The 25,148-nt window shown below is 42.9% G+C and overlaps 2 protein-coding genes across 2 annotated transcripts; one reads left to right on the plus strand and one right to left on the minus strand.

Annotated features, from left to right (window-relative positions):
* Window positions 1-7: 7 nt before the first annotated feature.
* cep164 (centrosomal protein 164) lies at window positions 8-14,345 on the minus strand. The gene is made up of 28 exons (XM_080510461.1): window positions 14,228-14,345; window positions 13,787-13,870; window positions 12,532-12,643; window positions 11,902-12,133; window positions 11,029-11,193; window positions 10,838-10,954; window positions 10,680-10,760; window positions 10,302-10,574; window positions 8,330-9,283; window positions 7,765-7,818; window positions 7,577-7,677; window positions 6,657-7,124; window positions 6,183-6,314; window positions 5,905-6,100; window positions 5,660-5,737; window positions 5,453-5,575; window positions 4,514-4,657; window positions 4,354-4,437; window positions 4,208-4,276; window positions 3,882-4,132; window positions 3,626-3,796; window positions 2,969-3,152; window positions 2,786-2,893; window positions 2,493-2,595; window positions 1,950-2,291; window positions 1,803-1,875; window positions 1,597-1,710; window positions 8-1,194 (listed from the first exon to the last, which is right to left on the minus strand). The coding sequence occupies exons 2-28, from the start codon at window positions 13,863-13,865 to the stop codon at window positions 1,098-1,100; spliced, it is 4,905 nt and encodes a 1,634-aa protein (XP_080366587.1). The 5' UTR covers window positions 13,866-13,870; window positions 14,228-14,345; the 3' UTR covers window positions 8-1,097.
* Window positions 14,346-23,394: 9,049 nt separating this feature from the next.
* Window positions 23,395-25,076, plus strand: LOC308140625 (apolipoprotein A-Ia-like; the record flags this gene model as incomplete). Its single annotated transcript, XM_080510472.1, has 4 exons — window positions 23,395-23,412; window positions 24,020-24,072; window positions 24,169-24,313; window positions 24,473-25,076. The coding sequence occupies exons 2-4, from the start codon at window positions 24,030-24,032 to the stop codon at window positions 25,074-25,076; spliced, it is 792 nt and encodes a 263-aa protein (XP_080366598.1). The 5' UTR covers window positions 23,395-23,412; window positions 24,020-24,029.
* Window positions 25,077-25,148: the final 72 nt, after the last annotated feature.

Genomic DNA, 25,148 nt, shown 5'->3' on the forward strand with positions numbered 1-25,148 from the left:
AAAAAAACACATAAAATAAAGATTTATTCAAATATCTTAGAAAAATACAGTATCATCTACACAAATATATGCACAAAGACATGTTTTTTTTTTTTTACTGTTTACACAAGCCACTGCCATACGAGTAAAAAAGGAATATATAAAACTAAACTGGCTTCACATTTACAAAATAATTAAGGGACTGTAAGAAATTCATACAAAGTAACAATTCATTTGTAACAACAAGCTGTTCAAAACCATAACGCACAAGATCTTTTTTTTAGATGTTTTAGAAGAAAACTTGTTTGAAGTGGCCTTAAAGGTGTAGTAGGTGAGATTAGGACACATGAAGCCAGTCTGCTGCTTTTCACTGTTTTTTCCCCCACTACATTACAGCAGAACACTTGAGTTTCTGAGATTTTATCCTCCACTGAAGCAGCATCATATATTAGAACTCTCAAAAATTGTAGTTTCTTGCCGATTTGTTCCCCTTGCTTTGAAGGAGAAACATATCGAAACAACCAAAAAAAAATCTACTTCTCACAAGCAAACTTGAATTTAGTTCACAGAATAACTAAGAAGCATTTTTTTTAAAAACACACATGGCCATATCTTCACCTGCTGCTTTTTCCTTTCTTCTTGGTAAAAACAGGCTGAAGTGCTTGATCAATGAGAGCTCTGTCTCACTACCCCACTTAGCGGAATTAAGTGGTATTACAAAGACAAACAGCCCAAAGCGTAGTAGATATATGCACCACTTGCCTTTTCAAATAATATCAGTGTGGCTGTTTCTTCGCTTTAAGTGGAACATTTTCAGTCACGTTAAATGCTTTAAGCTGAGGTGCTTCTCTGTGATTGTCTGACACAAACACAAACTTCTCTTAATAAGAATACAAAGGAGTGGATTGGCCTAAATGTGGCGTAAATCTCCCGTCTTTCCTGGAATCTTCAGCCCTCTGTGACATATGAACCCTGAATCGTGGATATCTCTTCAGCCAATCACAGGAGAGGAGGCGGGACTATCCCTGAAAACCTTTGTACCAATGTAAACATGGCGATGTGCACTGGTCTTATATCACTGAAGCTCCAAAGTCCAGGAGGATGTGTGTCTGCGCTGCTCAGTAATGGTAGACTCTGATCTGGTTGTTATCGTCCAGGCCCAGCTGGACCAGGCTGCTCTTCGAGGAGGGGGCCCGATAGCGAGTGAAGAGAGGTCTGGCGGGTCAGAGTTAAAGACGAGCGCAACACTGATCTCTGGCAGCTAATAATACAGATGAACATTTCCTTTTTGGATGTTTCACGCGTGGGAAAAAATTTTGATTTCTTTAAAAATGTATGATATCTAAACCTCGAGGGTCAAACATATCAACCAATCCAGTGTGTGTAAATACCTGGATCAAATGAATGACACGTTGGCTTTTGACAAGAAATCTGATTTAGTTCAGGATCAAACTTGTATTAACTTGTTGCTTAATCATCAAAACTTTGACTCAAATTATGAGGATGGTCATGTTCAAAGGTTCTTAGATTTCACCGAAATCTTGGTTATGTGATTGGAGATCGTCTGATTAAAATGACATGCGAGTTATCGCGGTGGATTTAGTGAGAAAAGGATACATGCTGGTGTCTTTCTTGCGCATCTCTAACCACCTCTTGTTGCCGTCGATGAGGCCCTGCAGCCTCTGGCCGTCCGTCTCCAGCGATTTGTTGGAGGACCACATGCCGTGTTCACTGTAACACACAATCACACACACCCCGAGTGTCTCAAGCACAATTTAAACAGCGTACTCTGAATTTAAAGAGGTATTGGGAGGAAGCGGTACCTGATGGGAGTGTAAGAAGAGAACATTGGGCTGGTCCTTTGCGTGCTGGAGGCGACCGGGTCAATCGATGCTCCTGGGGAGCAGAAATGATTGAAGCCGATGCAACTCGCGATATCGGAGCTGTTGACGATTCAGTGACGCGGCTACCTGGAAATATGCTGCTCCACCGGCTGTAGATGAGCTCGTCCGAGGTTCTCAGCCCGCTGCTGATGGGCGTGCTGAAGAGCGGCGTGGCTGTGGAGTGGCTGTGAGGTGGCCAGGCCCACGGTGGCTGTGAGACCCTGACGGCAGGGGGAGGACCTGAGGAGCTGGGGCTCAGGCGGCGCATGTCAGGAAGGACTGGAGCAGAAGTGGAGGCGGGATAGTGTGCGGCTCCCGGCCCCTGAGCCAGCGACCCCAGAGCACTCAGGACGGTGTTGAGCTGGCCGGAGATCTGCTGGAGAGAATCGGCCAACTGCTGGACTTTGGCCGGAACGGTGGGATGACCCACTGAGGAGAAGATCAATGTATGGAGAGAAATATACAAGACATCAGGTGAGGATGCGACTTCGCAGTGAGGTCCTACAGAGTGTGACTGGGGCGGTGAGACAGCGCTTTACAAGGAAAGTACAAAACGACATGAAAACAAAGTGAATAAGAAAGGACTAAACAATGGTTCCATGTGTATCTGTGTGTTGGATGAAGTGTTACCTGCAGCGTCTGGTGGTTCCACGGTGCTGCTCAGGTCAGACTCGGTCACATCAAAAGTTACTTTCCTCTCTCCTGCATGTCGAGACAGATCCTCAAAAACAGGCTGAAACAACAGAGAAACCAGGACAGACCGTCAATAACATTGTAGTTACACACCAAATATAAAGCATAAATATAAAGATAAAACATGTGGTCGTTCCTTGGCCTCTTCCTGCTCAATGAAATACAAATTTCACAGTGCAGTGCTCCTTCACAAGCACAGGCCTCCTCCTCCTCCTCCTCCTCCTCCTCACCTCCTCTGCCATGGAGCTCTCCAGCTGCTGCAGCTGCTCCTCCTTCCTCCTCAGGAGACTGTTTCCTCTCTGAACGGTCTGCTGCAGCTCCGCCACACTCCTGGCCTCCTGGCACACCGGAGGGAGAGCAAATGAGCTCCAAACCAAACATGTGAGCTCACGGGTCATCGCCTGCTTCCCTACCTGCTGGAGGTTTCTGATCATCTCCTGGGTTATTTCTCCTGTGGTGGCGGGGCCCTGAGTGGAGCTGATCTGGGCTGCAGCCTGCAGAGCTGCCTGCCTCTCCTGCAGCCGGCTGCTCTCCCTCTCCAGGAACAGTTTGGTCTTTTGGATAGTGACACCATGTGAGGAGATGTACCGCCGAATGCTGACACACAGAGGAAAAGAGAAGGAGAGGGACAGTTAACTTTTTCCGCTATGTACTGTCAATATAAACACTTTTAAAAGCAACAAATTAAGTGGTTTAAACAATTTAAAAGTTTATCGAGAAAAGCCACGAGTTGATGACGCCGATGATTTCAGGCCGAGACCAAGTGAAATTCAGTGAAATGAATTGTGATTTTTTTTTTTTTTTTATATATATTTAATTTATACAGAACTAGCTACTACAGCTTTATTGGATGTGTCCAGTGTGTTTTCCTTTTAAAAATGTTTTAATCAACCTCATGATAACTGAACTCATAACTGTTTCCTCTGAAATGTCCATGTTACATCTGTTCTTCAAGAACCAATCACACATATAAGGCAAGTGAACTAAATAACTTGTAAATAACTTCTATATATATAAAAGTTGTGCTTTATGACCCCTAATCAGGACTCTGAGTGTGAGTCTGTTCTTACTCGTCTATGCTGCCGTGGCTGTCGGCCACAGGAGACGAAGGCGGCTCGTCCAGGTCGTCGACGTGCAGCGATGATTCATTGTGATCACCGGGGGGCGCCGTCTCTTGTTGCTTCCGTTTGTCCAGCCCGGATCTGGGTGAGGAGCTCGCTCCTGCATCTTGATCCAGCGCGCTGACAGAACAAGAGCAGAACGTGTGAACTCCCAAAACGTCCCGAATTCTGCTCCACGTTAAAGCTCCTGCGGCCGAATCTGTACCTGAATCTCAGGCTGAGACGATCGCATCTCTCCTGCAGCAGTGTCGCCTTGCCCTGCAGCCGCTCCTTCTCCTCCCTGGCTCTCCTGCTCTCTTCCCTGGCTTTGTCTCTCTCTTCCCTCAGCCTCGTTTGCTGCTCCCTGGCTTCGTTCCTCTCCTCTCGGGCTACGTGGACGAGCTCTCGGGCCTGAGCCTTCTCCTCTCGCAGCGCCTCCTTCAGCTGATCTCTCTCCTGGAGCAGCCGGGGTAAGGCCTGAGGGCACAGATATGGGATGTTTTGACTGATTGCTGAGCAGGTGAAAGTAACACATTTAGGATTCTTCCCTACCTCTATCTGCATGTCCACTTCCTGCTCCTCCTCTCCGAGCTTTTGCCTTCTTCTCTTCAGATCTGCCGCCTGATCGGGAATAGAAATATTACGTTTCTGCTTTTCACCGGAAGGTCGACGGTGCATGAAGGTTATGGGACACATACCTTTGTCTGCAGCAAGACTTCCTGGCTCTTCAGCTCTTTCTCTCTCTGCTCCAGCTGATCCGCCAGATCTTTCAGCTCTGACTCCTAAAGAAAACAAACATGAATCCTTCTACCTTCTTTAAAAGCATTGGGTTTTTAATGAGTTGGGAAACTTTCTAACCTTGCGCGTGTGTGCCAGCTGAGTCTTCTGGATCTGTGCGTTCAGCTGCAGGCGAAGTTTCTCCAGCTGAAGAGTGAGTGAGGCCTGAAGATGCTCCCTGTCCTCCTGCAGAGCGGACTGCATCTGCTGCCTCTGAGCAGTCTCCTGGAGCACACGCACAATTTCACCCGGTCACCACCAGTGGGAATAAATATCGACAACTGTCACACTGAAAACGTCCGAGAATGTTATTTTCACACAAAGCACAGAGTAAGGCCAAATCAACCTGGAAACGACACTCAGAAATGTTTCTATTTTGAATTGCATTGTATTGAGCCTGTAGTTCAAAACAAATTATGTTATTTCAATGATCCTCGAAGTAGTGCAATGAGGAGTTAATGCATCATCTACATTCCACATTTTACAAAAATACAGAAAAGTGAAGAAAAAAAGCTATTTTGTCATACTGTAATATGAATGGAATGAATGTATAATATACAAATCGTTAACAATTCACTGAAGTGCGATCAAGTATTTTCGATTCATGCTCTGCAAATTCAAAATGAATTTTGATGAAAGACAAATGCAATTAATGATGATGGATTCATTCCAAAAAATTGTGCGATTTTAAGTGATCGATAGAGTGAGGATAAAAGTCAAAAGAATAAAAATAAAGAATTTAATTATAGCAAGTGCAGCTGAATTTCTGCAGGTGAGAACTGCAGGCATAAATGTGATGGGATGGGGAAAAACAAATAGCCGGTGTGTATTAGAGGCAAGAGAAAGAGCACTGTTATCAGAAGAAATCTCAAACCACAAAGAAATTGATATCATCTATAAAAAAATGTTTTACTTAAAACCTCAATTTTTGGAATATTTTTACTTTTATTAATTGAGTTTTAAGTTTGTATTGTTGTTTTTTTTGGGTATTGAGGTAGCAACTCTGCAGCGCTGTCTAACCTCGTCCAGGTATTTCTCTCTGATGCTGCTCATCTCTCTCCTGTGGTCGTCCTTCAGCTGCTCCAGCTTCCTCTCGTGGTCGCGCTGCACCTCCTCGCGCACTTCCTGGAGCACCTCACCCAGCTGGGGGAGGAGGAGCTGGTGTGTTTACAGAGTGAACGCAAATATCGCCGTTGTCATTTTGCACACGTGTGTGAGGGCTCTGACCTCGCGGTGGTACTCTGCCAGTTGGTGTTCGGGCCGTGGACTCATCATCAGATCCCTCCTCCTCTCTGTGCTTTTGACCTTTAAACAAATGCTGATGAGCACTAATCCGCTCCGACACCGACAGCACAAAACACAAACTGTTGGTTTTTCTGTTGGATCAGTTTTCGAACAGTTCTGATCATCCAAACTTTCCACAACAGGAGTTGCGAGTTACTCGAACCAAACACGGAAAGCTGCCAGGTCACCTCCTGTTTGATGGAGCTGAGTTTGTCGTCGCGCTCTCGTTGCAGCCTCCTCCTCTCAGCCTGCAGCTCCTCCTCCGACGCCTCCTTCAGACGCTCCAACTCTCGCCTCCTCTCCTCCTCGAGTCGGCTGCGTGATGCCGCTCGCTCCTCCTCTATGCTGACTTGCAAATCCTTGAGCGTCTTTTTGCTTTCCTCCCTGTGCAAACGCGCATCATCGCACATCTTCATTCAATCCTGGGCACCTAAGAAAGTCCCGTTTGTCCTTGTGCGAGTCTCACCTGATCTGCTGCTGCTGCTCCTCCCTCTCTCTCTTAACAGATTGCTTGAGCTCTTCCAGCTTCTGATCAGACTCCCTGCTCAGCTTGGCTTCCTCCTCTGTCCTCATGGAGAGGAGGCGCTGTCGCAGAGTCCTGCAAGAATACAATATATATAAATCTTCCACACATAATTAAACTAACTGGATAGACAGTAAACAATTCATTATCATCAAATAGTTTAATAGCAGGACAGGGATCTCCAGCCTTTATGATCAAAAGAGCCATTTTTGCCACTTTTCACCTCATAACATTTCTGTAGAGCCTCTCCAAAAAGTGTTCAACCTTTAAAATGACGATAACAGCCTTTATAAACGTGTACAGTTTTACCAAATATATTATTGTTTACAGTTTCGTTAAATTTTATCACAATATTTTTTATTTAGTTTTTACATCATAAATTCAGTGCGATCTACAGTCTGATGCTCGTCTACGTACCTCAATCTTTCTTCACTCTCCTCTTTCAGCCTTCTCTCCTCCTGCTCCTCCTCTTTCCGGAGATCCTCCTGGAGAAGCTGAATCCTTCTTTCTTTTTCCTTCAACATGCGCTCCCTCTCTCCTTCCAGTTCTTGTTCGCCGTTCCTCTTCAGCTTCTTTTGCTCCTCCTTTTCTTCCTCCTCCCCCTTGACTGCATTTTCGTCCTTTTTCTCTTTCTTTTCCCTGTCTGTTAGGATTATTCTCTCTCGAACATGGACATCGGCGTCTTCTCGCTGGGTGTTGGCTGTGCGCACCAGGCGACCTCTGGAGTTTTCGGCTCTCCAGAGGCTGGGGGGCTCCTCCCGTCCCAGAGCGATCTCTTCTGAGTGGGAAGAACCCGAGAAAGAGTGCGAAGGGCTGGACTGGTGAAGGACGAGTCTGTTAACTTCATGGACGAGAGGCTTGCCTTTGTTTTTGGCCCGAACATGCCTGCAGAGAGAGCGGTGACTGTGCGTGACCATCATTGTTGAAAGAACCTATGAGTGGCTAAAAACATGGCGTTTGCTAAAAAACAATACAAACTGCTGAGAATCAGGAACGATGTCTGTATATATTGAGCATGTGTGAAAGCCCATCTACAAACCCTGTCTATGGGAAGGATTCTACCATTTTAAGAGGGAAAGGGTCACTGTTGGGCCATTACAGTAATACTGTAATACACACATTCAGGTTTATTTCTCTCCATCGGCTGCAGTGTCTGAGCGCCAGGCCTGGCTAAGAACATGCTATGCATCTTGTGAGGCTGTGCAGAATAAGCAGTGTTCAGTAGGTTTTGGATGGGACAGAACATTATGTAACAATAGTTATGTGTATTTCTCTAACAAAAGGTTTATTTACAGAGCAGATTGATGTTTTTTTACTGATTCAAATGAATAACAAACCTTTTGTCTGTGTCAGAGTCAGTCTCTTCTTTTTCTTCTGATTTCTCCGGCCCACTGACTCTCTCATGCAGGCCTTGAACGCCCAGAACTTTCTCTGTCAGCTAAAAGACATGCAAGCAGAACCTATATAGGACGGGCTGATGGAGAATAGTTAAAAGAATGAATGTCAGAGTGCACGATGAGTGTACCTTGACATCTACAGAGAGTGAATCCTCTTCCTGCTTCCTAATAGCCTCAGAGTCCTGCAATTACACGCACATACAACCACAACACCTGATGAGAACATAACAGCTTTGAATCACAACACGTGTCAACAACCATCCACTCAAACTGCCCATTAGCAGGACTAAACACTGAAGCCGCATGCCGCCTGCATCAGTGAGACACAGACCTACGTGCAAAAGGCCAGAGTGCAAGCAGAGACGTCGCAATTAAGCCAAAAAGACTCTGGACTGAAAGCAAATAATCACACAACAAGCTAGAAGCAAATACACCGTCAGTGAAGGGAGGGGTCCGAATTTCCAATCCAGTCCTCAGGGGCTCACATGAGTTGTCAAATTTAAATGTGATGACATGCAACCCCGGAGGACGAGACGCCCCCTAAGGCAGTGGAGTTGGATTCCGGGAGCTACATGCACCTCCTTGCAGAGATCAAGCAGTTCCAGCGCTGGGTAGTCAACTTAAATAGGGGGGACGGGGGGGGGGGGGGGGGGGGGGGGGGGGTCATGCACAGCGGCACACACCAAACCCTACCTCTGCATGAAGGAGGGGTTTTGTGCTGACACTGTTCATCTGGTCTGTGAGAGCAGCTCTTTTTTGGCGCGGCGACTCGAGGCCTCGCTCTGTCGTTGACGTCTCCCCTTCAAAGACCTCGACGGCCTCGTCGTCACTCTCTGATGCTCTCAACCCATCCTCCGTCTCCACCCCCTCCCCCTCCGTCTCCTCTCCTTCACTCTTCACGCACCTCTCCAACACCTCCTCATCGCTCTCCATCTGGCTCAGGGAGCACCTGTCCAACACCTCGTCACTCTCTGCCTCCTCGGCCTCCTCCTGCCCTCCTTTCCCGATGACCTCCACCTTCTTGATTTTACCCTCCGTGTTCCCTGCCTCAGATACATCTCTCTGCAGCTCATATCTCTCATCATCCGTTTGATCCTCCTCCTTGTTGTCTTTCCCTCCATCTTTACCACTGTCGATGCACTTCTCCAAAACTTCCTCACCACCCCCCTCCTCTTCATCCTCTGCTACTTTTTGCACCTCCTCTTTCTCCTCAGTGGAGCTCCCATCAGCCTTGTCGCTCTCCCCAGTCCTCTTTCTGTCTCTGCTTTCAACACACCTGTCTGCTTTCTCCTCTCCATCACTTCCCCCTTCTTCATTTCCATGCTTCATGTTTCCGGGCACTCTCCCTTCTTTCCCACCGTCCCAGCGCTCCTCCTCTACCGCACCACCCGCTCTTCCTTTATCGCTCTCTACAGCTGTTCCACTTCCTCTCCGCTCTGCTTCCCTTTCCTCCCCGCTATCACTCTCATCTCCTTCCTTTTCCCCTTTAAACTTATTGACTGCACCTCCCTTTGCCTCCTTCCCTTCTTCCACCTTTCCACCCTCTCCCTCCACTCCATTTAACTCCTCTTCTATCTCTTCTGAGTCGTCAGGTTCAGTGGAGGGAGGAAAACTGCCCTTCACGCGGGGATGGTTTCTACCGCTGGCCTGTGGAGACAGACGCACGTGGCAGCCCTTCAGAGGGTCCGTGGTGGAGGGTAAAGGGGAGGGGGGGGGAAACAAAACGTCCGTCCAGCCCCCACACGGAGATTCAAAGGATGGCGTGCAGAGGAACAAGGGAGAGAAGGGATTTAGGAGGGAAGGTGAGGGAAGGAGGACGATTATATCCCCTCCCCAACCCCAGGCTTACAGATGGGCTGATGTTCTCACGATTGCATACGATCCCAACACATCGTGCCTTTAACAAGTTTGCTTGACAACAATGCACAAGTGGAATGTCCACGGATGAAAACATGAAGACACAATTTAGAAACCATTACGTTGTGGATCACTCACACTGACACACAAGAGGTTTGGTCAATGAACGCGATTCTGTTGCTTCAGCACTGAATCAGTAAGCTTGATTAAATAAGCCACTCGGTAATTCTCTCAATTTAAAGACAACATGAGTCTTCCTTCAGATTAAATCTATAAAACTGACTGTTCAGTGTTGATGGTGGAAAGATGTAAAAAGATGAATATGAGGAAAAGGCTGGTCTTCATTGTTCTGAAGGTGATGACACATGCTCGGATGCTGTTGGGTTTTTTTTGTTTGTTTTTTACAGATTCAGACAGCAAAGCAGTAACAGTGACAGTAGGAAGACAGCAGGACAAAGAGGAAGACACAGTAGCAGCCGTGGCCGTAGGATAGATCCCAGCAGCACAGCAGCTGTACGAACACATACAGGTCGAAGTGCAAAGAGGCGAGAGGGTGAAAGGTCAAAGGGACACAAGAGAAGAAATGCCAGATGGTTTAGAAGTCATGTCAGACAACAAGAGAAATCCACAAATATAAAGACATTCACAAACACAACCGACATTAGATAAATATCAGATTATCATCAGTCACGCCTGGATTTCACAGCATTTTAAGTGATTATCAAGGTCAAAAATCTCTCTCAAAATGATGATAATTGGTCATTTCTAATATAAGTTGAGATAATTTCAGTCCTTTCTGACTAGTCACACATAGTATACAAACAGGAAAGTACAACAAATAGTAATGTTTCACTAAAGCAATGACAGTAAATATGAAACAAGGAAAGAATGTGATGAGCAGGTGAAGGAAGATCAAGAAATTGGAATGTGGAATGTGGAATTGTAATTGTAGGAGTGCAGGTTTGAGGGATTGTACCTGTTGTGAAGGCAGTTCAGGGCTCTGGTCACCAGACATAGCCAGGTCCTGCAACTCTGGTTCTGTCTTCTCCTCAGGAGGGGCCAAACCACTGCCTTCACTGTCCTGCAACCAACGTTCACACAAGGAGTGAGTCCCACCAAAGCAAGCAACACGTTCACATCTGAATATTCTAACGGAATCAGCATAAAGCATCGAGCAGGTTTCCACCTCATCCTGCAGGCCTCCTATGAGCTCGTCCAGGTCGAAGTGGAGATTCTTCAGAGGTCCATCTGAACCACGAGAATCTGGCTAAAAAACAAAATATCCGGTTAAATTCATCGATGTATATTTGTTTCGTTCTTTAAGCTCCAAGGTGATAAACGAACCTCGTCTTCAGAGATTTTGTCTTCGTCATTCTCGTCATCAAAGCCAGGCAAGCAAGGCAAAACTTTCTCCTTTTGCCTGCTTCCCAGAACACTGAGAGCACCGCTGCCCCGGAGACTCTAAAGCAGAGAGCTTATCAACATGGTGCACTAAAGTCGAGCGGATACAAGCTGACGAAGTAATGGGATGTTACCCTGGAAGAGGTCCTGAGGGGTTCCAGCCCTCCGGAGCTGCTAAGAGACCCCCGGAGAGTGGTGGCAGATCCAGAGAGGGGGCCCTGCAAAGGTGCGTCCAACCCTCTCAGAGGAGCCAAGCTGCCGAGTGGGGACGGTAAGGGTCCCAATGAGGAACTCAGTGCCTGGAAGACAACGAGACACAGTCAGTCCCGGCCCTGCTGAGAAACGATAAGAGGAGCATTCCTTTCAGCTTTAATAGTCAGCTGCCACATAGACGTTCATTATATTCATCCCCTTTGGCCTTGCTTACTGTGACTTCAATTGTACTTCTATGGCATCCTTTCTGTTTGTGTGTCATTCTTTGAGTAAATCCGTGAAGAAAATGTTCGGTAACTGTGTTTGGAGCTGTGGCAGGGTGGGATTAGACAGCAGGCTTTAGAAGATTTGTTTACTTTTGGTTGCATGTAAGATACATTTACAAGCAACACAGACTAGCTCTTTGTTCAGTGATTTCTTTTGATAGGCAGCATTCTCCTGTCCTCTCTTCATTTTTTTTTTTTTTTTTTTTACTATTTTTGTACCATATTAATCATTAAATACACTTTCTTTACTCAACCCTGCAATGTACAATTTCTACAAACCTTTTATTCTAATTTTTGCCGTGTGGCTAACATTGAAACTTAACAGAAGTCCAACAGTGGAGTATAGGCCTTTACTCAAATTAGCCCGGAGTACAAATTTACAGTGGCCCGACAGATTTCATTATTTCAAAAAACCTTACACACACATCTCGTATCAGCTGCAAAATGTCAGGTCCCTCCTGATTTTACCCATTTGGCAAGAGAAGAGACAGGGGGGAAAAAAAGAGAACACAATGAACCATCACTCACTCCAGGCGTCTTGAGTGGCTCCTTCTTTTTTTTCTCTTTCTTCTCCTTCTTTTCTTTCTTTGCCTTCTTTTTCTCCTTCTTCTTGTCTCCTGGGGCTCCGGCGGTTGCGGCGAGCTGGGCGCGCTCTCGCTCCTGTCCCACCAGGCGGCGGTAGTGCTCGTCACAGGGGTGATCCCACGTGGACTGGCCCGAGGAGAAGTTGAAGTAGTAGATTTCTCCTGTCACATCCTGGCTGTGTGTGAGGAAGAGGAGGAAGAATGGAGGAGTGGTCACGTGAGCAGCTCAAAAAGCAAATGCAGTTGATGGTTGGTGTACTTGAAAATTAACCTCTCTCAAATATTTGCACAACCAACAGCTACATGTAATTATTTGGACAGTAAAACTGAAGTTAGGTTTATTAGCTTGGTTAATTGTTTAATATAATGAACACCATTGACTGGTTAATAAAACTTTCACCCGCTTCATAGAAATCTGGATACCCCCACAGTAAGAAACCAAAAAATATCTTGATGTGTTAATGAGCTGTAAGGGTGTGGAGGAAATGACCACTATCTGCCGCTGACGTCTCGGTGGAAATGTCTTCATAAGACATTCAGAGCGCCTTCAGCTTCAGGTGTTGGTCTAACTCACCAAGGCTTCCAATCAGGAGGCAGAGGGGCAACAATACCCTCCCTGGCCAGCCACAGCAGCTCTGGCTCGGTGTCGGGATCAATGCCGATTTCTCTGGCATACTCGAAGATCTCTGATCAGACAGAGGCCAAAACAATAAGAGAGACAGATGAGAGGGGCCGCACACACTGCTTGGTATGCAATGCATATTTAAGTTTTCATTAAAGCTGCTGTTCTCAATTTTAGTAGATGGACCATCCCAAAACAACTGATAGAACTTGTTTCTAACCTTTTAATTACTTAACTAAAACATGTACATTCATGCTGGGCATATAGCACACAAAAATAACATAAGTCACAGAGGTCCAATCCAAAACACAAAAACTAAGGATAGGGTTAGTTAATTTACCACGAGTAGGTTTAATGAGGCAGCAAAGGTCCTAATATCCAAACTCGATCTTTCCCACAAGGAAAAAAATACATCTGAATGAAATTCTTCATAATCTAGGCCCTTTCTATTCCAAAAGTGGGAAGTTTCAAAGACCCAAATGAAGCCAGTCCAACGCCAATTAACATGGCAATGAAGGCTACCAAGAATTTGGAACTAAATGTATAGAATGGCATAATAATAATAAAAAAAAACTGACAAAAGGCTTGCAATGTGTAAAAAAAAAAAAATAGATGCAATTCAAATAAAATGATTGATCAACTCACTTTGGACACAAATGAGTTATCTTCATGTGGCTTGTGCTTGTACTTAGAGGCATGTGATTCATCACTCCCTTTCACCACTTCACGAGCCATTCATAAAGCTCTGGAGTAATAGTTGTGACAAAGCAATGGCTGGAAAGCAAATACGGCTAAATACATGTATCTTAAGCTTAATATCATAACCTCTTTTTATATAGGTGTCATCAGCAAGAAAGCAGCACTTCAGGGAGCAGCCATGTGAATTCTGTGTTATTGCCTTGAGAATGCTGTGAAGTGGGAAATGTAACCTTCCTGACTGGTAATTATGCTAGTTTCCACTTTGTGGGGGCAGTTGGAAAAGCAGGCAAAAACAGGCCCTCTAAAAAGTATAATATCAGTGGGTTATGGTTTGATTACAATAAATGTTTATTGAAATGGATCCAAATAGATACATATCCTCAGAGATGGAGAGCCTACATTAAATGATATAGTTTCTGCTGTCAATCAAAGGTAGTTTGCTGATCCAAAGGCTATTATGACAATTATTATTATTATTATTATTATTATTGTTATTATTCTGAGATACCTTGCTCAGATGGGATGTAGTTCTCGTCGTAGTCTTCCTCAAGGATCAGCTGATTTCCTATGAGAGCAGCTGCACTCATGGTTACTGCGGGGACAAGTGAAGAGTACACAACAGGTCACTAACACGAACCACGGCAGTTTGTCACAGTAGCAGTGTTTTAAATGATTTGTAACGTGCAACAATAGAGAAACATGACATTAATCTTTGTCAGCAACCTCTTGAACCTGTGGTCCAAACAAAGGGGGGCGGTTAAATGTGTGATACTGAAACCACGTTTACATCTTGATCCCCGAAAATATCGGGAAGAAACGAAGCAACAGAAGTAAAAAAAAGGATCGCTCATCATTCTCACGTTAGCTTGTCTGCAGATTTACCGTTAGCCGACGACTAGCTTAGCAAGTAGTTATGAGTCGATTGGCTTCGGTGTGATATTCGAGTTACCTTCCGAGGTTTTAGGGGTTTTCTCATTGGCCTCGGCGATGATATTAGCTGTCAGTTTTCTTGACAGATACGTTAAGAAGGCACACAAGTGCAGAAACAGCGGTATCTCCAAGGACGCTTCCTTCACTTCCTGTTGACGATGAGACGTGCACACGAGTTGCCGCACAGCCTATCAGCGCCTGTTGACGCGACGTGCCTACAGCGCCGCCATCTTGGAGAGGTCTCCCGCGCATGGTAAACATCCCAGGCTAGAAAATCCACAAACATATTCAGAGCTCGCTTGCTCGTCCACGTAGAAACACAGAAAATACCACTTTTTAAAAATGAGGGAGATGTGGCTGTAATTGGCTGAGACGGGTGAGGCGTTCTCTACCACGATGGGTAGAGAACAAGTGTGCACAAGTCATGGGTTTGAGTCCTGCTCAAGACTTTCCAAGTGCAGTTTGTTTGCATGTTCTTTCTATGCTTGAATGGTCTTTCCCCCCCAGATTAGTTCTTTTCCGTATCTATGGCGAGGGTAAAAGAAAGAAAAATCAAACAAAGCTTAAAGTGAATCATAAACTATAATATTAGTGCACAGATGGTGTGTTAAAACTAAGAAAACGTTTCTAATAAAGAAAATACCAGTTCTTTCCAAGGGTTGGACTAAAAAAAAAAAAAAAAATCTAAAATAAATGTATTTTGGGATCAATAAACTTTCTTCAATTTCTATAGAGCTCCAGCGCCCGTGTCCTGCACATGTTAGCTCTCTCCCAGCGTCAGCACACCTTAATCTGATGTTGATGTCATCATCAAGCTGGTAAAAAGCGAAGTAAGGAGCACCTTATTGCATTCAGGTGTGTTGCAACTGGGAGAAATCCTGAAAACAAATCACATGAGTGAAATATCCCAAAAATCAATTTCTTGGATAAAAATAATGGTTCATGATTAAATAACATCAACGTTTTCAAAATCCTGGAAACTCCTCTTCACATTCCATGTTTGTTTTGAGAGGTTTTTGTATCAGGTGAATAACCTCAGCGTCTTGGGCAATGATAGCTTTGGAATCGCAAACAGGCCTTGAAACTCCAATGATCCATCTAACACCTACGCACTGTATACACAAAATTAAATTAAATTAAATTAAATTAAATTAAATTAAATTAAATTAAATTAAATTAAATTAAATTAAATTAAATTAAATTAAATTTTTATTTTGTGTTTGTTTTTGAAAGACACTTGAAAACAGCCGGAGCCTGTTTGTTCATTCTCACCCTCTTCTATAATTGGAAGGAATATGAATTAGGACCAATCTTTTTGTTCACAGTAAATGTATATATCATGATGTCACGAGTTCATGTACATTTGTCAGGAACAGGCCAACTCACTGCACACAAACTCATTGCACTTCCAGTCAACTCACTGCAACTCATCAACTCATTGCACATCAATATATCAACTCACTGCACGTTTTTATCAAAACATAAATAATTGAAAATATGAAAAAAGTAGTAAAGCAGTTACTTGGGGGAAAAAAAAAGAAAAAAAACTGAAGAAAAAATCCCAGGCTCACATGTATTTTTACAACAGTTAAATACTTTTAATTGATGAGACACAGATACATTTTCAAACACTAATACAAATAAAGTTGCAAATACTGCAACCAGGAATAATTTATGCAATTATGGTCTGAACGAAAAGAAAAAACAGAGTTAGAGTTATTTGTAATAAAGTTTGCAGGTTGTATGAGTTCATGGACCAATAGATGCATTTACCATCCGATAGCATTGCAGGGTTAAACAAGAGGAACCATTGACCATATAAATGTGGTCTTTTGGAAAACAAACAAACAAAAATCACAGATACTTAAACCTGAAGTTGTTATTTTACCATGGTGAGTCTTACAGGGTTAAGGACTTGTGCCTATAAAGTTCAAACTTGACTGACATCCTGATTGTCACAATTTTAGCAGGATTTGTGCAAGTAGGTATTATGTCCTTCCTGACTATAATTGTTTTTATATTTCTATATTTATGTTATACTACTGTGCAATAGTGTGTTTAATAGATGTTATCTGTTGTAGTGTTGAACAAATGTATCTTTTCTGCACCAGAACACCAAAACACATTACAAAACTGAAAATTCCTCACTTTATAACACAAATCACAATGGAACACAAAGCTATATTATTTCAGCAATGCATTCAACACATAAATACATCTCTTCAGGAACACATTTGAACCTGCTGACCCCAACTACCAGAGGCTATGAACTGCCTATACGGTGAGCACACAGGGACTTTTGCCCTCTCTGTAAATGTAACTTTCCGTGTCACTGTGTGGCTTGTAGAACGGTCCCTTTTTAAAATGTGTGTTTCAACCTGTTCAGCAGGGTTGGGTTTATTTTAACAGTAAAAGGCAATGTGATTTCCACGTTTTTGCCCTGGAGGTTAGACGTGAGGATTCTGGCGGTGTGTGAAAAGTCATTGATCCTCTCCTTCACAACTGTTGACTATATTACTGTCACACTGTTGTGCTAAATGATGGTGGGAAGTGAGATCTGTTGACCACTCACTCAGAGTGACTACAACAAACAAACTGGAGGAAACATCCTGTTTACCAGCTTTGAGAAGCTCTGTGACACCGGCTTCTGAGCTGATGTGTTCACTTGTATACCTTCTTGTACCACAAGAGGGCAGATGAAGAGACTTTTGTACCATCACAACAAGTCACTTGTATAGTATAGTCATCGACTCCATAAACAATACTAATCATGTGGAAATGCAGTTTATGCAATCAATCCATTTTCGGCTGAAGCAGCAGTTTAGACAGTCAGCAAATCTAAGCAAACATTTTTTTCCCCCTTTCTCATGCCTATTCAGTTCATTGGTTTTGCCTACAACTCACAGGGTAAGGTTCAAATCAACGGATGAAATGTAGTTGAGGGACAGACCCATGCTGCAATGTATTAGGGTTACAGTTGACATAAATCACACACAATATACAGTATAGAGGCTAATAGATATGATGGTATTTCAAAGACAAATGGCAGTGCTGCACCTCTATTCCTGAAAGCCAAAGCAAACAAAAGAAGAAGAAATTGTTACAAATTCTCTCTATTTCTGATCGACAAGAGTGTTTCTCAATCCTGTTCCCCAGACATCTGAAGCATGCCTCGCTCAGGACAAGGGTTACACGAGAGGCAGGTGACACAACAGTCCGGCTGCCAAAAGCAGCTGCTTGTCGCACACAAATGGTGTTTTTTGTGTACATAAAAGCACAATGACACGGTTCTGTTTTGTAGCCTAGTCACAAATGTTCCCAATTCATCTTTACTTAGACTGTAGATAGATAGATAGATAGATAGATAGATAGATAGATAGATAGATAGATAGATAGATAGATAGATAGATAGATAGATAGATAGATAGATAGATAGATAGATAGATAGATAGATAGATAGATAGATAGATAGATAGATAGATAGATAGATAGATGGTAATATAGTACTATTTGTACTATTTTACAACAATCAATTTTTTTTAAATACTGAATTTGTTTTAAGGATCTAAAATCCTGGAGCTCCATGAGTTCACTTGGAAACTCCTCCTCTTCTCATCCATTGTTTGCTTTGAGTGATTTTAGTTCCCGAATCGGGTTGAATAACCTCAGCATCTTGGGCAATGATAGCTTTAGAATTGCAAACAGGCCTTGAAACTTCAATGATCCATGCAACACCTACGCACTCCAAACAGTTTTCAAGTGGTTAATGAAACCTGAAGGTCACCAACATGTGTACAAAACATCAGTTTTTGTAAATGAGCAAACTGGATTTGGTTTATAATTATTTTATTTTATTTTATTTTATTTTATTTTATTTTATTTTATTTTATTTTATTTTATTTTATTTTATTTTATTTTATTTTATTTTATTTTATTTTATTTTATTTTATTTTATTTTATTTTATTTTATTTTATTTAATTTAGGCTCCTTTATATCACACAATGAAATAAAAACCTACAACAAACAGACAACATGAAAACGAGGTCAAAGAGACCTGCACTGCCACTCTCACTGATATCAGACTCATTAGGATTCGACTGTATATTTTTTCATCCATTGCATTTGTACTTTGTATTGGTGAATAATCCATTAGACATTAGAGCCATTCAATCATATATTGTCCAATACTAAATGTTAAATATATAAATAGAAAACATGACTATATGTAAATAAATGTCCTATAAATAAAATCTCCTCAACAGATACAAACCAAAACTGAGCCAGAACATCCTCTGTGTTCAACATTTGTGGCATGGGTAATAAGATTGTGTGTATTTTGTCATTCAAGTAACTTTAGAGACTACCACTGAAATTCAAGGTAAAATGATTATTTCCAAGGTTGTTTTATCTAAGACATGTGCTCAACATTAATAAACAGCATTATCTATAGGGCACAGTCTTACGGACAGTAAATGGCTGCAGAGCCTCATAAACAGAAAAGATAAATTCTTGTATCTGCACTGACAAGTCACAGCATGTCGGTTCACAGAAACGGGTGAGTATACATCACCTTCTGAATACGTTCATCAGTTAATGTAAGAGCGAGCTGAGAGTGAGTGAATTGCCATGAATTAAAACAACTGTGCGTTGCCTCGATTGTACTCCTCTGGGTTATTTGAGTTCAGCGTGGATTGTTCCTTATTGCTTTGTTTTCCTCGGGGCGATGCGGCCTACGGGGGACACTCTGCGAGCCCGGCGTCGCTCCAGATATTAAGTTAAAGCAGGAGTGACCTCAGCAGATGTCACATTGCAAAACCGCCTCATTAAGGTGAAGGAGACTTCTGAGATCTGAGAAAACGAGTGAGGGCGCCACACTGTTGCTCACAGCTGAGATAACCTCCCCTGCTGCTCCGAGGACGGTGCTCTATGACAGAGGCAGCGGGAACAATGACGTGACCTCTGACCCCCCAGGCACGGCCCGATCAAATGGTGGATTTGCTGATTAAATATTTATCAGTTTCGGGCAATCTATTCTAATTCTGTTTGTAAATGTGAATCAACAGCAAAGTCAAGTGTCAACAAATCATGTTTGTCTGTGGCTGTCCCTGGGGGACTTTACCCCAAGCCAATTGAAATCCATAATAAAGGAGAAAAACATTTGAAACTGTGCATGTTTGAATATTTTATGGCTCTATATTGTATAAACTCTAGCTCAAATACAACACAAATTGTCACGCAATGCTGCTGAATTGGGTGCAGTAGTATAGAAGAGACGTATATGAGAAGGCCATGAGCCAACCAGGAAACACGTAGGAAGAATCTGGACGCTGCAGATCCAACAGATTTTCTGGTATTATCGTGAAATTGGGGTGTCTTCAGTCGAGGCAGGTTGGCACAGCATCCAGACTCTTCCAGCGCAAAGCAAAGATGCATCATAAAGAACAATGATTGAGTCCATCTTGGTTAAATCATTGATCCCTACCGTGAAAAAGTCGTGCTCTGAATGGTCGCAGGAGCATGTGTGGTTTCCAAACACTGATAATAACCTGGATGATGTCTTTCCTCTCATGCTGGAGGACACCACAAACACACAAAGAAGAGAGGAACAACAAACCAAACAGAAATATTTATCCTCTCTGGGATGTTCCTTTTTTCTTTTTTTGTTAACCGAGTCATGTTACTGACCTGCTGCCGATTGGCCTAGTTAAATGATGCACCAAGTGTAAATATTCAGTGAGTAATTGTATTGCCTATTTCATTGTTAACTTATGGCCAAAAGCAGTGACATCTCATGTTATTAATTCAGAAGTTTATCACCAGTTGATGCATATTCTCATTTATGCAGGTGGGAGACATTTCAATGCAAACTGAATGATGTGAACTGGACTTGTTGATATGTTTTGGAAGATGTTTCACTCCTTGTCCGAGAGGCTTCATCAGTCCTTGCTGTTCACCCATGAAGGGCTTGGATACGAGGGGAAACAGCTTATTATTTCCATTGATTAATTGACTTTGGATAATTTGCACATATGAAAGTATATTAATCTGGCCTTTAAAAACAGGTCTTTAAAAGGGAGTTTTCTCATATACCTGTATATTCTTAGCTTTTTCTTTTTTTCTTGTTTGTTTGTTTGTTTGTTTTATTTAAATAAGATAATTAAGCAGTATTTCCTATGTTGCAAATTCAGCAGCTGTGTTGCCAACATGGAGTTCTCAAGTCCTGTTGATAACAGTTATGACGGCAGCAATCTAGATAGACGGCCCAGCATTGAGGATGAATCAATGTGGTGCAACGTAAACGGTCTCAAAGGTTGCTTCTCCAGATAAGATTCATTCTTCTGACACGTCCTTGTTTTGTCGCTGGTCAGCAGCTCTCTGAGCGGCTGATATGTATAGAACGCTCTTATCTCACAGACCGGAGGGCAAATGCCTCCAGGAATCCTGTACCGCCACGAAAGAGGACATGTGCTGTCATCTGTTCAGCCTTTGACTGGAAAACTTGGCTCTAATGATTAGTTTCATTATTCATCGGTGTGAATCAATCAGTGCAGCCTGGCGCTCACGGAACTCAGTCAAAAGAAGTTGGTACAAGAGGCCCGTGCAGCCGGTCGGCCAAGACTTCAGAACCAAGTGCGTTTAATTCACCGTAGTTTTTTGATAGAAGCTGCACAGGAGTCTTGTCTTAAACTTTTAATAAGATATACTCAAGTACAAGTACTATCTAAATGTAAACTTTAGTCTAAGTATACATATTAGTATAATAGCATAGCCTATTTTTTAATATACTTGAAATTTACTTGGTGAAGTATACTTCTGAGAAGTACAGTAAAAGTATAGTCTAAATGTAAGTGAACTTTAGTATAAGTATATATTTAAATATTGAATGATATTTAGACACAGTTGGTCAAATTCCTTAGGACTTTGAACTAATGTCTCTAATGATACAGCCAACTCTGAGACTTGACATCACATGAAAAACCCGTAACATTGTTTTTTGTGTGGCTGGGGGGGTGACTGATTTGCACGATAGAGAAGAAGAGACTGTTGCCTGCCAGTGTCTGGCTCATGTTCTGCTTCACGTACATAACAATTGGTGACAAGCTGAGCTGTTCACGCCTGCCATTTGGCTGCACCTTGGACCTGGAAGAAATAACAGCCAAAAGGCAAGGCGCTGGACTTTGCAGTGTTAAACTTGTTGATGCATGCTTAATATATAAAAAAAAACCAAAAATCAATTAAAACAAATGATGCCATCTGCAGTTTTTTCTTTTTTTTTTGCTGATGACAAACGGCTAGAGCTGATAAAGCCGTGAAGCATCGCAGAAGACGACGTCATTGGGGTCAGCTCGGACTCTGACTGTAAAAAGTGAAGGTAGACAGACACCAACAGAAAAGGAAAGGCAATTTGGCTTTGAAGCCGTCAAATTAAATCCAAAAGAAAAATTTTTTTACAAACAGTATTATCCATCAGATGCTTTCAGTTTGTAATATTTGAAAGTATAAATGACATGTTGATGGGATAGTATCAGTCAGTGAATCAACTGGCCTTTGACTGCATGTTTTTGGACTGTCGGAGTCGAATATAATATTTGGGGAAAACTCACACTTGTACAGGGAAAACACAAAAAAGTTGATTGAGGCCAGAGCTACAATCCAAATATGCATTTGACACACAAAACCACATCAGTACATTTGTAGACATCGATGAGCATATGTGCCCCTCGGAGATGAATAAAGTAATTCTGACGAACATCCAAAAAAACAATCCCAACATAAAGCTGAAGCAAAATAATGTCTTTGAAGTTTAAATATCAATATTCTCATTTGCATTTCAAGCAGACTGTTCCCATGAGTTGGAGTGTCCATTAAATCAAAGGTAGTTTATAGTGCTGTATCAACAAAACCAAACAAAAACGTTTTAAATTGTTAATAGTAATGAGTTAAATGAGATCAGCCGATGCAGGTTCTATATGCTGACATTGACAACGATGATGATGATGATGATGATGATGATGATGATGATGATGATGATGATGATGATGATGATGATGATGATAGCAATTTTTGATAGTCATGACTCATACATAATACTCAAAATGTGGCTATTACTGGCTGAAGATAACAATTATTAACTTGCACCCTGTAACCACATTGCATTGAATTTCAGTCTGCAAAAGCGTGCGGCCTGCGAGGTCGATGGCTGCATTTATAGCATCAGTCGTTGTCATTTCAGGTCGGGAAGCTTTCACTGTGAATCGAAATGAAACAGAAAAATTCTTCAGTGTCTGTTTTATAGAGTTCATACTGCAACCCTTCAAATTCTTCGAATCACATGTAGCCGTAACAAAGTCCAGCGGTAATGGTACAACAAACAAACAACACTCTTTGACCCATTAATCATCGTACTCTCATACTCACCGATGACGAATGTGTTTATTCATGGATAAGTCACTCCTCGTACTTTGCTGATTGCTGCATAGTGTTACATACATAGTTGTGTTTTCGTTTAGGCACAATTTAAGGACTTCAGTCTATTTTCAGAGCTGATTTCATCAAGTCACTGTCTTCTGTTTACTCTTGTTTGTTCTTGGCAGCTCTCCAGTTGGGAGCGACCACTATAAATTAAATGTCCTGTTCTAGATACTGTACCTTGTACTACAATTGTTACCAAGTATATCTTTACACAGGAGTCAAAGGAATTTTGGCATTCTTGTATAAATAATTTTTTAACCTCAATTTATACCATCCTCATCCTGCTTTTCTATCTCTCAGCTGCAAGTTTTATGTCATAAGACACACTCCTACCATTGTAATATTCACACTTCCACACTAACTTTTCTTTGCCATTTAATGTCAGTTACATGGAAAGTTTGCCTGCATCTGACAAAGAGAAACCGGTTCAAAGTTTGATGTGTGTGCCTGATAGTGTAATTCTGTGGCCGTGTAACTTTGCAGTGTGATGTGTCTCTCAGCAGGGTGACCGTTGAACTATCAACCCCCCCCCCCCCCCCCCTTTCCCCCCACCATCCCTGCTGATGGAGGTGGGTGAGGGGTTGAGGTCCACCTCCACGAAGACACAGCCGTCACAGCTCCCTCTCATGCCCTCCCTCCACCCGTCCCCACATGGACTCACCCCTTGCTGGGCCACTATAAAGAGGCCTGTTCTCCTCTGTGTTCCTCAGTCTCGTCACCAACTCCACCAGGTAAGAGCAGCAGCAGCACACAGCAGCGACAGGAACTTGGGTGGTTGAAGAAAAAGACAGAAAAATGTGTTTGTTTTGTTTTTTCTCAAGTTTTAATCTTTCGTGAAGTCGGATTCATTTCTCTTTAAAAAAGCATTTAAACGTTTGTTTTTATAGTGTGACTTTAAAACAAGAGCTGATATTCTCGTCGAAAGAGACACCTTTACATTTGAGAGCCTCTTGATTGATATTCTGTAAATCCTGATGGCCTATTTTGCTAATTCTGACTTGCATCTCACTGCAAAACCTGAAACAGGATTACGTGTCAGTTCAGAGCTTATCTTCTTAAACTGCTTCTTTAATCTTCCCAGATTAAGGGCTCTTTTAATAGACAGCCATATGTTTACTGCAGGCTCCACTTGGCCAGTTCAAGGATGAGTGTGCTTTAGGAGGATGTGTTAAGACATTCTTAATTATAACGTTTTTAAACCTGCTTTGGTGAGGGGGTTCATTCATCATTAGAGGGATGGATTCACATTTTTTCAGGAGGGAAGTGTGGCTTTTCTGTTTTTCATTTTGCTTAAATTTGCTGACTGATAAACAACAATTGCCTTGTTTTCCATTTCAGACCCACCACCATGAAATTTGTGGCCCTCGCTCTCGCCCTTTTGCTGGTTGTCGGTGAGCATTGAACACAGCCTCCATCGAGAAATATTTCTACCTGTACATGCACCTTCTTTTTTTTTAACTGAGCAGTATGCTCCTTGGTCATCTCAGGCTCCCAGGCCGCTTCCCTGCAGGCTGATGCACCCTCACAGCTGGATCATGTCCGTGCTGCGGCTGATCTATACCTGACTCAGATAAAGGAGAGCGCCAAGAGAGCTCTGGATCAGCTCGATGACACCCCATACAGCCAGCATAAGTAAGCATATCTGAAGTTGCATCAGTCAGTCCAATTCTATGCAAGCTTGGTCACAGTGCATTCAAATCTCTGTCAGTTCTTGATTTATCAACCACATGTATTTTTAATCTTTATTTAACCACATCTCTTTACTTTCACGGCTATATTTTTTTCTCCTAGGGTGGCCATTGCTCGGCGCTTGGACGATATGCATAATAATTTGAAGGCTGTCCAGAATTCCGTCTCTCCCATGACCGACAGCGTGGTGAAAACCCTTGTTGACGCCACTGCCGACTTGCGTGCCAGCATCGTCGCTGATATTGAAAATCTGAAGGCGCAGCTTGAGCCTAAGAAAGCCGAGCTGAAGCAGGTCTTGGACAAGCACTATGATGATTACCGTGCTCAGATGGAGCCCATCGTTGCAGAGTACTGGCAAAAGCACAACGCCGACATGGAAGCCATGAAGCTCAAGATGGAGCCCGTAGTGGAACAGCTGCGCGCCAAGGTTCAAACCAACGTGGAAGAGACCAAGGCCGTCCTTATGCCCATGGTGGAGATCGTGCGCAACAAGATCTCAGAGCGTGTGGAGAGCCTGAAGGAATTGGCCGCCCCCTACGTTGAGGAATACAAGGAACAAGCCAAACAGGCCTACAGCCAGGTTGAGAGCGTCAATACCGAGCAGCTCGAGAGCCTGAGGACGAAGCTCACACCTCTGGTTGATGATATCAAAGAGAAGCTGCAAGCCATGTTCGCGATCGTCAGTACTACTTTCACCAAGAACTAACTCCTCTCTCACATGTTCTTGAAACTAACCTCAGCTTCCGTTGTAGATTGTTCTGTCTCTCTTTACATTCCT

Source organism: Blennius ocellaris (genome assembly GCF_963422515.1).
Source record: "Blennius ocellaris genome assembly, chromosome: 2".
Lineage (NCBI taxonomy): Eukaryota > Metazoa > Chordata > Actinopteri > Blenniiformes > Blenniidae > Blennius > Blennius ocellaris.